This window comes from Passer montanus, unplaced genomic scaffold (assembly GCF_014805655.1).
Source record: "Passer montanus isolate IOZ18808 unplaced genomic scaffold, ASM1480565v1 scaffold26, whole genome shotgun sequence".
NCBI lineage: Eukaryota > Metazoa > Chordata > Aves > Passeriformes > Passeridae > Passer > Passer montanus.
The window spans coordinates 3,111,848-3,128,016 of record NW_024367261.1 but is presented as its reverse complement, the minus strand read 5'-3'; the positions used below and the strand labels follow the sequence as shown (position 1 = coordinate 3,128,016).

General features: G+C 40.4%; 1 protein-coding gene across 1 annotated transcript in view; it reads left to right on the top strand.

Moving 5' to 3' along the window:
• The window catches only part of ELOVL2 (ELOVL fatty acid elongase 2), a 51,107-nt gene that overhangs the window by 22,897 nt on the left and 12,041 nt on the right, over window positions 1-16,169 (top strand). Inside the window, exons 2-3 of the mRNA XM_039712209.1 lie at window positions 1,097-1,160; window positions 6,914-7,101. Of these exons, the coding sequence (XP_039568143.1) occupies window positions 1,097-1,160; window positions 6,914-7,101 (252 nt within the window). The remainder of the gene's footprint in view (window positions 1-1,096; window positions 1,161-6,913; window positions 7,102-16,169) is intronic.

Below are 16,169 nucleotides of genomic sequence, written 5' to 3'. Positions count from 1 at the left end.
TAAAAACCCAGTCCTAGTAACGGCATGGAGAGGTCAGGGCTGGAACTTCTAGAGTGCATATATTGTTCTTCATAAGGCAAATCTGTTAATGGTGTCTGCAGTCCAGGCTTGTGTGGAGGTATCTGGCATGAAAAGGCACCCAGAGCCCACAGCAGCTCCTGCCCTGCAGAGAGGCTCAGCATCACTCTGTGTCTCTCTCCTCAGCCTGGCAGCATTTTCTCAGCTGCCCTGCAGAGAGGCTCAGCATCACTCTGTGTCTCCTCAGCCTGGCAGCATTTTCTCATTGCTGAACTTAGTTCATCAAGCACAGTAGGACACTGTTGGGAAGAAGAGAGGGAGAAACTGGCTGACCTCAGGTTGTGGCAAGGAATTGTTCAGGCACAGGCATGCAGGAAGCTGCTGCCCAGAGCTGCAGTCTGGGAAGAGATCACCACATCCAGCTGGGGGAAGGACTGTGTAGGTCATGGCTTGGCTCCCAACTCAGTCAAAGACACAAATTTGCTAAACCTGCCAGCTTAGCAGCTTCATTGACTAAGACCTAAAAACACAATGTCTCTATAAAGTTACCAACCTCTTCCTGTCACTTTGCATGGCCTGAACTTCATTACTGGACCTCTAGGTTCTTCTGTAGGCTTGTTTTATAGGAACTCGGGGCCTGCTTTAGAGAAATATCAGTTGGCTCACCTTCACTTAAATCACTTAAAGATTTTCTTCTCTAAGTGTAAAGCATTGAGACACTCAGTTGTGGAAACAATAAAAACAAAGAAGCATCTTTATCAGAGTGAAAACTACACCCATCACAGATGGGTTTACTGTGATACTTGCTGATTTTCATAAACCTTAATTTCCCTTCCTAAAGAGTTCTGGTCTGGGCAGTTTCCAGGAATGAGACCTGTATTATTATCTAGACCACAATCTGCCCTAAATTAATTTTTAAAGAGGTTTGGTGTTTTTCAGTATACATGATGTTGCGCACTTTGGAAATACTTGTGCATGACAAACTTTTTACAAGTTTATTGGATTTTTTTTAAAATCATATTCTCTCTGTGACCCTGAGATAATTTCTTTTTCACATGTCCTTTTCCATATTTTTTAGGAGACCCTGAAAGCTTTTGACCGGGAAGTAAATGCATTTGTGGACTATATGTTTGGACCTCGAGGTAAGCTGCTCCATTTACAGCCCTTTAAGGAAATAATACTTCCAGAAGTTACCACCCAAAAAACTTCTAATAAATTTGCTGAGTAACTTCCTATTGAAAAATGTAAACTAGGCAGAATCTTGACAGTATTATCAGGAAGACCCCATTATTGTAGCAAATCTATCAATGCAATGATTTGTGGTTCCTTTGTTTCTGAGAATATCAGAGAAATTCAGTTTTTCATCCTAACGTGGAATAAAAAGCCTGAAAGCTTGCATCTTTCTGAAAGTGGAAGATCTGCTTTGGGACTGATTGTCATTCATAATCTAGTTTGTTTGGTCCAGCTACTTATTAAATTGCCTAATTCAGAAGGATGCTTGGAGCAAAAGCAACCTGCAGATCACATCCAAAATTTCAATAAACCAATAAATTAGGTGAGAGAACAGATGCATCTTTTGACTTCCTATTATTGTTTTTCTGGAACAGCTTGGACAGCAGTAACTTAAATAATTGTAGGTTGGAGGTGCCTGATGCTTTGTTAGGATTGAAGTAAAAAAGAAACCAAACCTAAAATAGGACTGCAGCCAAGGATAAAGCATCAAAGTAGGGCTAAGAGAACAAAGCAAATACAAGAAAGGGATGAGACAGGAGCTTAGACAGGACACAGTCTTCAGAGCAGGCCCCTGCAAGGCCACCTTGCTGTTGAGAGGGCTGGGCTTAATTTCAGGAATTGCCTTGCAAACCTCCACCCATGGTAAAATCCAGAACTGCTGCTGTGGGGAGGGATGCATGATTATGGATTCCCAATTTGTTGCAGTAATATTCGCCATGTCACGGAAACAGTTCTTGCTTAATTGGAAGTAAAAGGGAAAGATGTCTTCTTAAACACAAGAAATTCCAATTTTTCTTAGCTTGCTGGCTGGCTACAAAATCTTTTCCTTCATGTCACAGTAGAAGTGAAGTTTGAAAGAAAGATTTCCAGTGAAGAAACACTGAGTAGCTTGGGAACTGCAGCAGAATTGGTTAAAGCAGAATAAGTTTTATTAATGGCTTCTACAATAGTACATTTTAATATTAGCAAAGAAATGTGATCAGAAGAACAAAAGCACTACTTTTTGGTGTTTTATTTTGGTTTTGTTTTTTTCCAAATAAACAAGAAGTTCTCTTTTATTCCTCTTTCCTTGTTGGTCCAGACAAATTGTCTGAAGGAATAAGCAATAGTTGATCCAATTCTGAATAACACAGAGATCCCTTTGGGATTTTAGAAAGCACTTCAATTAAACAAGTATTATTTGTATTGCTTGCCAAGTACATCACCATCCTTCTCCAGACATCAGTGCTGAAGATAGCTTTGTACGTCCATGCCTCTGCACTCTGATCTTTAATTTAACTGGTGATATAATGACACAGTATCATACATTTCCTGAATAGTGTATCTCCCTCCAGTGTGTTTATCCACATAAATAATTCACATAAATAATTCGCATAAATAATTCACAATAGACTACAATCAGTTTTGAATCAAATGACCCCACAGATGAATACCTAATGAATTTGAGAGCTTTCCCAAACATCTAAACCCACAAACCATTCCTCTTCTTTCTCTCTACTGATTTTCATCCGCAGTACAGACTTAATTCAGCAGCAAGATAAATAAAATGGAGAGATAACAGCACTCCATTATTTTTTAAACCAATCCCTTATTTATTGTTTGTATTTTAGGTAGTAACTCCTGAGATACTTGTGTCACTATGCAGGTCTTAGGCATCATTAACAGATGTGTCTGAGGGCACTAGAAGAGACAGAATGCCTCTGGGAGCTAGAGCGTGGCTGTCTCTGTCACCTTGAGAGCACCAGGTTAACACAAGCTGCAGTACTGCCCTACTACAATGAGGGACAGGCTGTCAGAGATCTGAATTTGATTTATACATATTGGCATATTGTGTACCTTCAGTCAGTGGTATCAGCTGTGCTCTGTAGATAACTTAACCTCCATGTTTGCTTTTGAACTAGCAGAACAAGTCCTTTGGATAGGGAGCAGCAGCCATATATCTGCCCATTGGTTTCATCTCTAAGTAAGGGGTAGTCTTACAATTTGGCGTTGCTCCCTCTTGTTCTTATGCTCAAGGCAAATTGAGAATGAGTGAAATAGCAATTTTTTTCTGTAAGAGAATTTTTCTGGGGTAACCCTTTATCTGCAGAGTATTGTTTGGTGTTATGCAAAATTAAGTAATATTGAATTGCAGAAGCTAAATCTAGTTAACTGGTTGTTTGTTTTATCTGTGGAAGAAACAGAGGTGGGCAAGAAAAGATGTATTTTGTTAAATTTATGATAAAGTAAAAAGCACTTTTCCTTAATAGACTTTGATCAGTAGCAAGGTAGATGGGAAAGCCCATCTACCCTCTGCACCTTAAAAATGAGTGAATCTACTCAGAGACTGACTGGCCAAAGCTATACAGAAACTTGAATCAAAATGTTTCTAAACCACATTGATAAAGGCCTGATATGTTTAAAGAGCCTGGGAGGCCTGCCACTGATTGAAAAGGAGCCAGGATTTCACCCCAAGGGTTTGGCACATCGTGGCCAGTGACCGTGAATGAGCTTATTCACAGAGCGATCAGAGCTTGCGGGCGCCTGCTCCTTCCCCTGCTATAGTCCAGTGCTTTCCCACTGTGACTTTATTCACTGCTTTGGTCTCAATTTCAGATGCTGTGCAAATTCAATACTGTAAAAATAATCCTTTCTCCTATTGACAGTGTAACTTTATAATACTTGAACACGGAGATTTAACTGTCGGTCAACAGAAATACTTTTCATCTCTCATTCTTCTGATAACTTCTTTTGAAATAAATTCCCTTTCCTCCCCCTTCTTGACACATAAAAACCTCCCTCTGCTTGTCATTCAGGGATAAGTGGAAGTGGAAACAAAACAGTCACGTTCCTTGGCTGCCCTTTATAAACCACTTTCTGCCAGAAACTGTCTTACTCTTCAAGGTATTGAGGTCATGGTGGGAAATATTCAGGAAGGGTACATGTTTAAACAATTTCTCTTGAAACTGAAATACTATAGAACTTAAAAATACTTGGCATGCTGACCTGAACAAGCGCACGAGTTCTGCTTTTGTGTGGATCAGCCCACATGCTTGTGGCCACTCACAGCAGAATGAAAACTTTCTGAGGGCATACTGGGGCAGAATTTATTCTGTGTAGCTTAATTTGTATTCTGGAGGCTTCTGAATATTTTTTCCTTTTTGAGCACACTTGCAGTTTTTCTACCTACTGATGCCAGTTTACCTTTGTGCATGTAATCTTTATGCACCAAGTGTTGCAATCCTCGGATGGAAGACCCTTCCTTAGACAGCAATCTTGCTGACATGACTGCTTTCTACATCTTCATTTAGGACAGCAATTAAATAAATAATAAATCTTCATTTAGGACAGCAATTAAATAAATTAAATAAATTTAATTCTGACAACAGAATTAAATCCTTATGCTCCTAAAACACACACTTCTAAGACATCAACACTCAAACACTCAACCTTTACTTGTCCTGTGACTCCTGTGTCATGTTGAGAGCCCATAAGGAAGCATAATCACTTCTAAAATATTCATTCCAGTGCTTCACACGTGGCTTGTGAGCCTTAGGAGATTGTTGGAAGTGTTTCCTTCTCACACTGAGGTGATTCTAATAAGCACTGAGATCCTGGAGGCTTCTGAATATTTTTTCCTTTTTGAGCACACTTGCAGTTTTTCTACCTACTGATGCCAGTTTACCTTTGTGCATGTAATCTTTATGCACCAAGTGTTGCAATCCTCGGATGGAAGACCCTTCCTTAGACAGCAATCTTGCTGACATGACTGCTTTCTACATCTTCATTTAGGACAGCAATTAAATAAATAATAAATCTTCATTTAGGACAGCAATTAAATAAATTAAATAAATTTAATTCTGACAACAGAATTAAATCCTTATGCTCCTAAAACACACACTTCTAAGACATCAACACTCAAACACTCAACCTTTACTTGTCCTGTGACTCCTGTGTCATGTTGAGAGCCCATAAGGAAGCATAATCACTTCTAAAATATTCATTCCAGTGCTTCACACGTGGCTTGTGAGCCTTAGGAGATTGTTGGAAGTGTTTCCTTCTCACACTGAGGTGATTCTAATAAGCACTGAGATCTGAAGACAGACAACAGGCATTCTAGCTTGATAATGCACAACAAAGCAAGGCTGCCATAAAAGGATTGTGCTGTTGTGACTGCTTTAATCCTACACCTCTCTGCTCCCAGAGGTTTTTGGGAGTCCAAAAGCGGCAGTCAAAAGCAGGAGAGCATTGGATTTCCATGGCAGTGGTGACCTGGTTGAAAGTCTTTCCTGCAAAAGGGCTACCAAGCCTCATGGAATCCAAATTCAATGGATGAATGTTACAGCCACTGCTATGGAAGTGAGGGGGGAGGCAGAGGGAAAATGTAATGAGGAAGAAAACTGATGTTCAGCACCTGGCTCATATGCAGGTTACTCCAACACATGCAAAATTTCACTTTACATATACCTGTATGCAAGTATTTCTGAGGAAAGAATTGTTGGAAATAATACAGTACAGCAAAATTCCAATCAATTACTAATTGTTTGGGCATATTTACTTGGTGCATCATCCATTGCCCAGTCTTTTCCAATTTCAACACAGGCAGAAAAACAGTAAAATGTTTTTTTCATGCACTGTGATAAGCTTTTGTTTTACAGATGTTAACACAATCTTGACCTTTGTAAAAAATAATCTAAGTAATTTAAAACATTTTCCAACAACTTTCTGTGAGACCTGCACAATGACTCCTCACTGACTTCTTTCTTCACTTGCTCCATAAGGCATGCTAAAAACTAGCTGTGATGGCCCCTTATTCTTCCCATAGATAAATGGCTGAAGAATGTTGCTGTGGAAAATTGACTCTAGATTTTTCTCCATCTTGGAAAAAGACAAAAGAAAAGAAAGCACACCCCTTTCACTCATGACATCCAGTTGCTCATATGACAACAAAGTGGTGCCTTCAGCTTGGCATCTGGGATTAGGCTTTGCTCATATACACTGAACTATCTGATTACTGCCAATGGGATTACCTGTGTGAATAAGGCAAGCAGGATTTGACCTTAATATTTCATTTCAGGAGCAGGCAAGTGGGACAGAAACTGTGAGAAAGCTAGCCCTTGCCCAGCCAAAAATATTTGATAACCATCAAAGTAAACATTTGTCACTCGCTTTTCATATCTAATATTTTGGAAAAGTCTTCTCCTTGTATGAACATTTTCTAGTCAATGCTATATACCTTCCTACCTGTATGGCAAGTGCAGAATTAAAATAACACATGAGCTGGCAATATTACATATATACTTTGCATTTAATGCTGTCTGCAAATTGTCTGTTGAGCAGATTAAGATAGGACTTAAATAAATATTAAGTGAAAACATTATATAAATATTTTTAAAGCATATAAGAATAGGGTTTTCCCTTTCATCTTCTCTTTATTATTAAAATGAGGTGATTTAGGTGACCTTAAGTTATTCGGGAATTCCATGCAGTTTTCAGCCCATATTCTCTGAGACTTAGCCTGCAGTTTTGATAAATTAAAAGCAATGGATAGCTCTTGTGAGGAAAGAATGGCTGATTCAATCTCACACTTTTAGCTGATTCTTTTCATTATGTGTTCTGCCTTATTTAACAATATTTTACCATAGCTTTCTTAATTGCTTGCTCCACGTGTTTCTTTTTTTAGATACCAGGGTTAGAGGATGGTTCCTTTTGGACTCTTACCTTCCCACGTTTTTCCTTACTGGAGCATATCTACTCTGCATATGGCTGGGCAACAAGTTCATGAAGAACAGGCCTCCTTTCTCTCTCAGACCTCACCTCATTGTGTATAACCTGGGCATCACACTGCTCTCCTTCTACATGCTCATAGAGGTAAGTGCTCTGCCATGCAGCACGGCTGAGGAGGTGACCAAGGTACAGGTTTTAGCAGAAATATCTTAGTGACAGGTGGTTTTACTAGGAAAGCTTACATCAACAGCAAAATAATATTAAAAAGTTCCTTCTCATCTTAGATCTTGGCATGTTTTGGTTGTCCTTCCTGAGCTGCAGTCCACACCTGGGGACAGTTCTTTGCTGCCAGGACCGTGTCCATAAGCATAAATTTGAATCTGCAGCAGTCACTCTGCTCAAACGTGCCTATACCTTGTCCTTCAGCACCCACTTTTACTTCAGTGCAAATGCCTTAGATTGGGCTTTATTTGTATGACCAACTGTGGGATGATTTTTCCAGGCCCATGCTTAAACATGAAGAGATTTATAGATGAGAGCAAGTACTGATTTCTTTATGGCACTGGCAATTTGGTGTTATTTTTCTGCTCGTGTGGCTAAGAAGCTTTCCTCATACAGTCAGACAGTAAAAGACAAATGTTAAAAACTTAGCACTTCATCCAAAAGCAAGGGCTGTGGGGCTTGGAGACTGAATATAGTCACACAGATTATTTCCCTAGTACTTATCAGAAAGAAACATGCATGTATAATTCAGGATCCATTTAGAATCAGAAGAGAGGTTTGAATGCATCTGATGGTCTTGCAACAGCAGAGGATTCAAACAGTGCCCCTTGGCAGACATGTGTTTTACTTCTGCAGAGGGAAACAGAAGCCAAAGTCACTATTTGGATATTATTTGGGAGCTGCCCATTCTCAGCCTTTTGATAACTGTGATACTTTTAATATTAAGGTGTTAACATACATTACTTGAAGCCCTAAAAACAAAAACTAGATGACCCTTTTTTTTTTTTTTTTTTGCCAAAGAATGACCCGGGCATGAGAAGCCCTGGCTGAAGAGTGTGCTTGATTTCATGTGCTTGATTTCAGTGTCAGCATGTGTCTGACACTGCTCTGTTACCTGCACAGCCTCACAGCATTTCTCACTCCCGGGCTCTCTGCCACAGTTTCCAACTTCTCCTGTTGGTCAGACAAGAAACTTTTCAGAAGCCAAACAGGACAGCCAAAGACTTCAAGTTTTAAATTAATTTGGGCTTGGCAGCAAGTGACTGGCCTGGTGAAATGGCTGAGGAGCAGTTCAGGTTTGTGCCTTTGTGCAAAGGACTGACTGTGTTACACAGAGCTTTATCCTGGTCAATGCTCCAGCTGGCTTCAGAGGCTGCTGTAGGTGTCTGGGAGTGCAGGATAAGGTTTAGAGCAAAGGAGAAACCAGCACAATTGCTGGAAGGTTTGATGACTCCACAGTGATTGTCCTCCAGAATTTAAATTAGTACTTTGATGTTTAAATCCCCATTTTGCTTGAAGGTATGCAGATAACTGGCTGCAGTAGCAGGACTCAGCAAAAAGGATTAACTGAATAGAAGACAATGCTGCTGCCCCCTTTCCCTTCCAGTCTGATTTGGCCTGCCACAAGTAAACAAATGGAAGAACAAAGACAATTTTAGCAGGTCTCATTTGCATGAATTAAGCAAATTTCATTTTAGCCACCTTCACATCCTGGTAGGAACTGTATTTAGTCACCTCCTGTTCAGCTGCCTTCCTGCTCCATCCTTCCTGAGGCTAACTTTGCTGCAGACAGTTGCTGAGTTGTGTTAGTCCTCAGATTAGTCCCTTGAAACCTTGATTCTGAGGCTGGAGGCTGCTGATTTACACCTCCCAAATGGCAGCTGGGCATGGCTGGCACTGCCAGCTCACAACTCCACATTCTGCAAATTTGGGAACCCAGGGAACATGATGGCTGGTCTGCACTGCCAGCTGTTCTACTGCAGATTTCTTTCTCAGCTCTGGACTGTCATCTAGGCTTGTTTTACACTGTACAAAACATGCTTCCATTATACTGGCTCTGTACTTTGTCTTAGTCTACTTCCCTGGCTCCCATCACAGCTTCCTCTGTGAAGGAGCAGAATGGAAGTTAACACTTGCAGTATTGCACTGCCTGAGGTAGCCTGCACATCCCTGCTGAAGAAAAACAGGCAAATGGGAGAGCAGAAGTCATCTTCATTACCAAATAGAGTAATGGTGATTCAATATTTCAAAATGTCTAATTTCCAAAGCTTCTCTCTATGCCCCTTATTCTCTCAGTCTTTTGTGGACAGTAAGCTCTTTAAGGCAAGAGTTACCTATATTTAGAACATTCTGCACAGTGGTTCCTTATGTAAACACAGTTGATCCATCCAGTGGCTGTGATCTGGGATCAATTTCTGGTTAGACACATCCACAACAGTTGTTTTATTCCTCCATCCTCTCACTGCATCTAAATCCCTCTGGTCTCCGTACTGGGGAAAAAGCACAAAATAAGAAGTTCTACAATAGGGATAAGATACCCACCCCCCACCAGAAGAAACCCCCATAACCAACCATCTTTGTTTTGTTTATAAGGTGCCACACAGCATTTCTTGCAATAGCTCCAGAATGTAGGGGTTGCTTCTTAGACATTCAAAAGAAAAAAATATCTGATTCAGAAGAAAGGGGGTATCTCCAAATACAGCCTGTCCCACATGATGGATTTAATGAGAAACATGGTGAACCTGCTGATGGGGGTACCTGTGCTTCAATTCCTCATCTCCTCACCCTCATCTCCTGACTAGTCATAGCTGGCACTTCATGACAGTTGATTTGTGCAGCCTCAAGGCAAGAAGATGAAGGTTACAGCAAAGAGTCATAACAAAAGGGCTGTTTTTAAATCTCCAAGGGCAGATTCCTCTTTTGAGCCAGAGCTCCACGCACTGCACTGTGGGCATGAACTATCTGGGAGCCGATTTTATCTCTGAGCTTTGAGGTCAACCAATCCACAAAGCACTTGGAGGAACAGCTCCAGACCAGCTCTAAGATGTGCCTTGAACATAAGGCCAGATACCCCTACGATCCCCCAAGGACAAGGTCTAAAGATAAACAGCTCTGCCCAGCTGCCCTCATCCTAATGAGATATCTCAAAATTTTTGAGTCAACAAAGAGTTAGGTGCCCCTGAAGGCCTCCCAGAAGGGCAGCTTGTTAGACCTTTAGACTTCTGAGTTAGGCAGATAGATTTTCCTGAAGCTGTCAAAGGTGCTTGCCTTTCCCAGGTGAATGTGGTGAGATTAGCACTTGGGTTTGGAGCACATTTTTTTCAATACCTGAAGCTTAGACAAAGGTCCTGTGCTTAAACTGGGCAGGCTGCAGGTGGGCTGCTGAGGAGGCAAAAGACATTTCCTTCCATCCTTGCTGCTACCAAAGAAAGCCACATCAAAAGTTTGTTATTGTTGTACTTTTCTGTACCAGTAAGTGCTCATAGACCCAGATTAACTCTACTGATCCAACAATTTCTAGAACATTGTCAAATTCTGTATAAGGAACAACTGCCAGCACCTTTTTACTTCAACAAAAATCAAAACGTTTACTAATTTCCCTTAAGAAATATATGCCTTTTCTCTGCACAAATCTTTGCTTAAGATGCTAAAGTTGCTAACTGTGTGCAGTAAACCAGCTTACTGTGAAAAAACATTGCATCTGTGCACATTTCAGAATTGTTTCATATGCTTACAAACCACACTTCAGGGATGCAACATGAGGCACCAGAGGCCAAACTGTCACAAGTTCAGTGATAAATTAAAACTGGAAACACAGGAGACCAGTGCTGATCTCTGAATTCTGAAATTACTCAGGTGAGGATACTCTTTCTCACTAATAGGAATAGACATAATCTTGCCACAGTCCTAGGCTGCTTTCCCCAGCAGTATCACCTCTGCCCTATTTAAATCAAATCTCAGCTGGTCATCAAGGTCTCACCCAAGTCCTTCTGTTGATCAGGCACTGAGAAAACCAGGACACTGGCACCATTTGGGTCAGATTAAAAAGGAGATCTAGAGATATGTGTCATTAGCAGAGGGGTGGCGTGATGTCTCAAGCTGCCTGTATCCCCAGGTAGCTTCTCAGACTTATTACAAATCCATGGGATTTGTAAGCAAGCAACCACACCCAAGTGGGGAAGCAGGACTTGCATGTGAGGACCCCTCATTTCAGAGCAAAGGGAAAAGAGCAGAACTCACAAGTATTGCCAGCCCAGTGCATTAACCTTTCTAGAGAAGCCAGGAAAAAAGTCATCTACCTTGCAGGATTAAGTAAAACAAAAAGCAGCAAATCAAATGCACTTTAGCTGTTTCTAGGAGCTGAAAAATCATCCCACATGAAATCCAGTTTCTGAATTATAATCATAATTTGCATATTCATAGCTGCCACGCTGGTGAGAGGATTTCCAGGAGTGCCAGAATGATCAGGGCTATCAGCCACCACTTTTAGCCCTGCACACTACAATTGAGGGTATATCTCACATATTACTGGAAAGTATAATGCCTGAATTAGGCATAATGGGGCAAAACAAAAGGAACAAATCAAAAATAGAAGGAGCACTAAAACCCTGTTTTATTCCATCATTATAATGGCTTACATCAGAAGGATTTGCTTCCTATCTGTGCAAGTGTTGAAAAGATGGTGCTTGTGTAGCACAAGTTCTAAGTAAATCTTTAACAGTGCAGATGGTGGGGAAAGGTGAAAAAGATCCTAACTAATTTGAACTCTCCTGGAATTTTACTGTAGAAATCCAACTTCAACATAACATTTCTTTTGGTGTTTGTTTTAATTTTGTTTTCTGTTTTGGTTTTTTTTTTGATGTTTCATTTTGTTTGGTTGGATTTTTATTTTTTTTTTTGTAAGATTGTGATAAATTATTTGCTCCTTCATTAATTGTTCAGAAGTTAACAAATGTAAAGTAAGTACAGAAATATCGAAAGATTCTAGATCCATCAGTATTGCTGCTTGAGGTGAAGGCTTCCTTTGAAGCAATTATTTAGTACTGAAAGACTATTTGTGCCTTAGGGCAGAAAGAGAAAAAGAACAAAGTGAGAAACCAGAAGAGATCAGGTGCACTTCTCTATCATTTGAAGAAAAGGAGAAGAGGGAAAAAGAAAAACCTAGAGAGCAAAAGGTCACTGAGAGTGCATTGTAAAGCAGTGAAATGTAAGGGCAAGAGCAAACTGATCTTTTGATCGAGTAAGAACTTTGTGTGAATGGAGTTAAATTACCAGGTGTTCTTCTATCTTTATTGAATAATTTGTTTGGAGAGCTGAGGAGCTGACTTTGCTGTCCTTGCCTGCAGTTATTCCAGCCGGGCATGTTGTCTTCACATCTCGGTTTTCATCCTCTGTGTTCTTCTTGTCTTTCATACTGACCTTTCTGAGCTCTGCATTTCGGTAGAACATTTAACCTGATCATCAACAAATGCAGTGCTCTGGATCTCTCATGCACATTCAAACACTATTCAGTAGAACCTTGCTGGAAATCAAGAATAAAACTTCATATGATGAGGTTTTCCATATGTGCACAGCTTCTAATACCACCACTGGTACCATAAAATATGATAGGGGAGCTATTCAGAACAGATGTAATCAAAGACTCATGGAAAATAAGCCTAGACAGCATTTCTTTTAGCCTGTCCCGCTATCCCAGACAACAGCAATACTCAAAGTAATTACCATTCATAACTAATTTTGAAGTCATTAGTTCACTAATCCTTCTGACAGGCTCACATTTACTTAAGGAGTATTAAATAGAACTGGCTGGTAGTTTCTCAACAATATGGCTTTACATTTGAAGGAGTTTTTGTTGATAAAAATAATTCAAACAATTATCAAAACTTCACTTGGGAAGGGGCTCTTATTTTTTGTCACCATGTCATGAACTCTCTGACCTAAAAACAGGAAGAAAGCATAGGATCACATATTTCCTCTGCTCTGGAATAACGAGTATCCTTTTAGCTACAATGCTCCAGTTGGAGGAGACATCCAACTTAGGGTCCAGCTGTACATTCTGCAGGTCAGGATAGCAAACTCCAGTTGTGTTTTACAGAATTAGCAGATCTTTTTGGGGGAGACACCATGCACACAATTTTCTGACCTCTAACCAGACCCATGGGGAGCTGGAGAGCCTCACCAAGCAGTAGCCCAAAGCACACTTTTCACAGTTCTGTCACCATGAAAAATATCTTGAATGCATCATAAAGAGGAACAACAAAATATTTCTCCTTTGACAAATCTTGTGGGGTGTTTCCTATTCAGCACCTGGGTTTGTTTGGCACAACACCTCCACTAAGTTTTTACATTTGGGAAAGCCATGGCACTAACCAAGTGGCAAGGCTGGAACGTTCTGGGATCTCCCCATCCTGGGCTGAACCGTCAAGCCCCTGCAGTTTCCCTATAGGGTTTTAGTCATGCCAGACTACAGCCTATCCAAAATCTTTGAGGCACAAGGGCACCAATCTGGAAACACAGGCTGTTCTTCATCTCAGCTATCCATCTAAAATCTGGGATTATATCACAATTCTTGGAGTCTTGTCTAAAGATAGGCAACCTTTATAGAGATATTCTTCAATAAATACTATCCACAGATGATTTTATAATTTAATGTTTTAGCCAAAAAAAAACACACCCAAACTCTGCCTTAAAGCTTTCTATGTATTTTTTGAGACTGATTTAATGACAAGTAGAAGATGCTTAGTGATACCTTCCTCTTTTCTTTGAGTTATCATGTAAAAGTGTGATGGCCTCAGTAGCCTTGTGGAGTGCTTCACCCCAGCCTCTTGGGTATAGCAAGACAGCTCAGATGTTGCATTCTTTTTGAAGTCAAGGCAAGGAGCTGATTTCTCCCTTAAAAAAAACAAACAAACAAACAAACAAAAAAAGGGAAAATGTGCCATTATTAATATCTGGTCTCTGTTTTTAGACACTGAAATCTTCTCAGGCATTCCATTCTAAAATTGATTTAAGATAAAAAAGAAAATGTAATTTCTCTCTCTTTCCTGAAATACTGACCTCTGTGTGACTCCTTTTCCTTGGGATGTGGCCATCAGGTAACTGCTTTTAGGACTATTTGTCCAAGTCTATAGATCCAGGGAGGAGATGCCATCCAGAAGGATTAAGTCTCTGGTGGCCAAGCGAAATAAGTGATTCACAGCACTGCAAGTTGATACCTTCCTTGTGCTACACAGATAGATCAGTCTCCTTTACTTAGTTTAGTCAGACTTCAATTGCTTGAGAATAGTAGTCATATCAGTTGTTTTAATAGGTCTGAGGGCTGGAGTGCCTTAGAAAACCCAGTAAAACTCATACCCATACATCCTGCTCTGTTCTTTTCACAAGAAGTCTGCTGGTGCTCATACTCCTGCTCTGAACTTTTATGAGGAATTTTAATTATTTGAATACTAACTCCATTATTAGTTTTTAGCTTTCCTTCTTAACTGTTTCTGTATAGACAGACCCTGTACTAGAGAGACCATTTCAGCTGGAAAGGACCCACAGCAGCTACCTAATCCATCTGCTTGACCAATTCAGAGATGACCAAAATGTTAAAGCATGCTGTTAAGGACACTGCCCAGATGCCCCTTAAACATTGACAGGCTGGGGGCATTACCCACCCCTCAAGGAAGCGTGTTCCAGAGTTTGACCACCCTTGTGGTAAAGAAATGCTTCCTAATGTCCAGTCTAAACCTCCCCTGGTGTAGCTTGGAACCATTCCCACATGCCCCACCATTCCTGTCTCCAAGGGAGAAGAGCTCACCATCTCCCTCCTCAGGAAGCTGTAGAGAACAATGAGGTCACCCCTCAGCCTCATTCTCTCCAGCTTAGACAAGCCCAAGGTCCTCAGTTGCTCCTCACAGGAGCTGCTTCCAGCCCTGTCACCACCTTTGTTACCCTCCTGGTATTTTCAAGGATCTCCACTTCCTAAATGGTGGATCCAGACCTGCACACCGTGCTCAGGGTGAGGCTGATGCAGTGGGACAATCCCCTCTCCTGGCTGGGTTTGCCATGCTCGAGGCACCCCAGGATAAGGTTTGCCCTTTCAGTCTGCTGCTCAGTGAGGTGAGAGGATTACATCATCTTTTGGTACCTGCTGTCCACTCCCACCCCAGATACCTCTGACAAAGGAATCAACTTTCAATTCTGAACACTGATTGTCCATTTACAAAAATAAGGCAGGAGTTAGACTGATGTGAAAAAACAATTTGTGTGAATTCTCATGCTGTTTATACTTGAGTAGATGAATAGAAATAATTTATTAGTGTAAAAACAGGAATCTGTTAAAAACAACATTAGGCAAACAGCAAAACATGAAAACTCTACTAATTAATAGGATGTTGCTATTTAGCAGAAATTATTCACAAGGCAGCACTTTGCTCTTTATGTGATCTGTTTTTTCCAAATAGCTTCAAACAATACTTAATATTATTTTCAGAATAGGTTACCAAGAATGCATAGAATTAAAATAATTGGTTTCTAGGAGGAGAGAATTTGTGTTTCAAAAGAGAGAGAGGATTTCTTATCTCTTTGGTAGATCCTGCACATTCACCATCTCTGAGTGATTGACACACCATCAGCTCTGCAGAGTTGTGACTGCTCAGTATACAAAAGAGAAAGTGATTAAAACAGTACAAGTAGTGTCTGGGTTTCATATCAGAAAAAAAGAGACCTGGTACCAAAATGTCTCATGTCAAGGTTCTGGCATATTCTGTTCCAGATATGCATCTGGCTCACTTTGCACCACTGAGTGAGCTGCTTGCCTTCCACCTCATTGAGAGCCAACAGGAAAGTTGTGGCCTAGGATCACCAGGATCCCATAAAAATTACTGCTTTCCAAATTTCCACCCTTTTTTTTTTAAATTAGAAAGTTAACCAGAAATCTTGAAAGTTACCTTGCAAAGCAGAGGAGTCAAAACTCAAAGTGAATTCTTTTCCTTAAAGGAGACACAGCAGTATGTTAGGAACCTACAATGGAGAATATAAATGCTAAGCTACAGAAAAGATGATGTGAAAGACTGAGGTTAAAAAAAGTCAAAAAAGATCTCCAGTCTAAGCTTCTGGCTTTTGAAAGGCAGACACAAACCAGAGGAAACTCTTCTGCCAAGTAAAATGACCGGGGAATAAGTAAATAGAATGATTTGTAAAATCTGGCATTTTTTAAATCATGG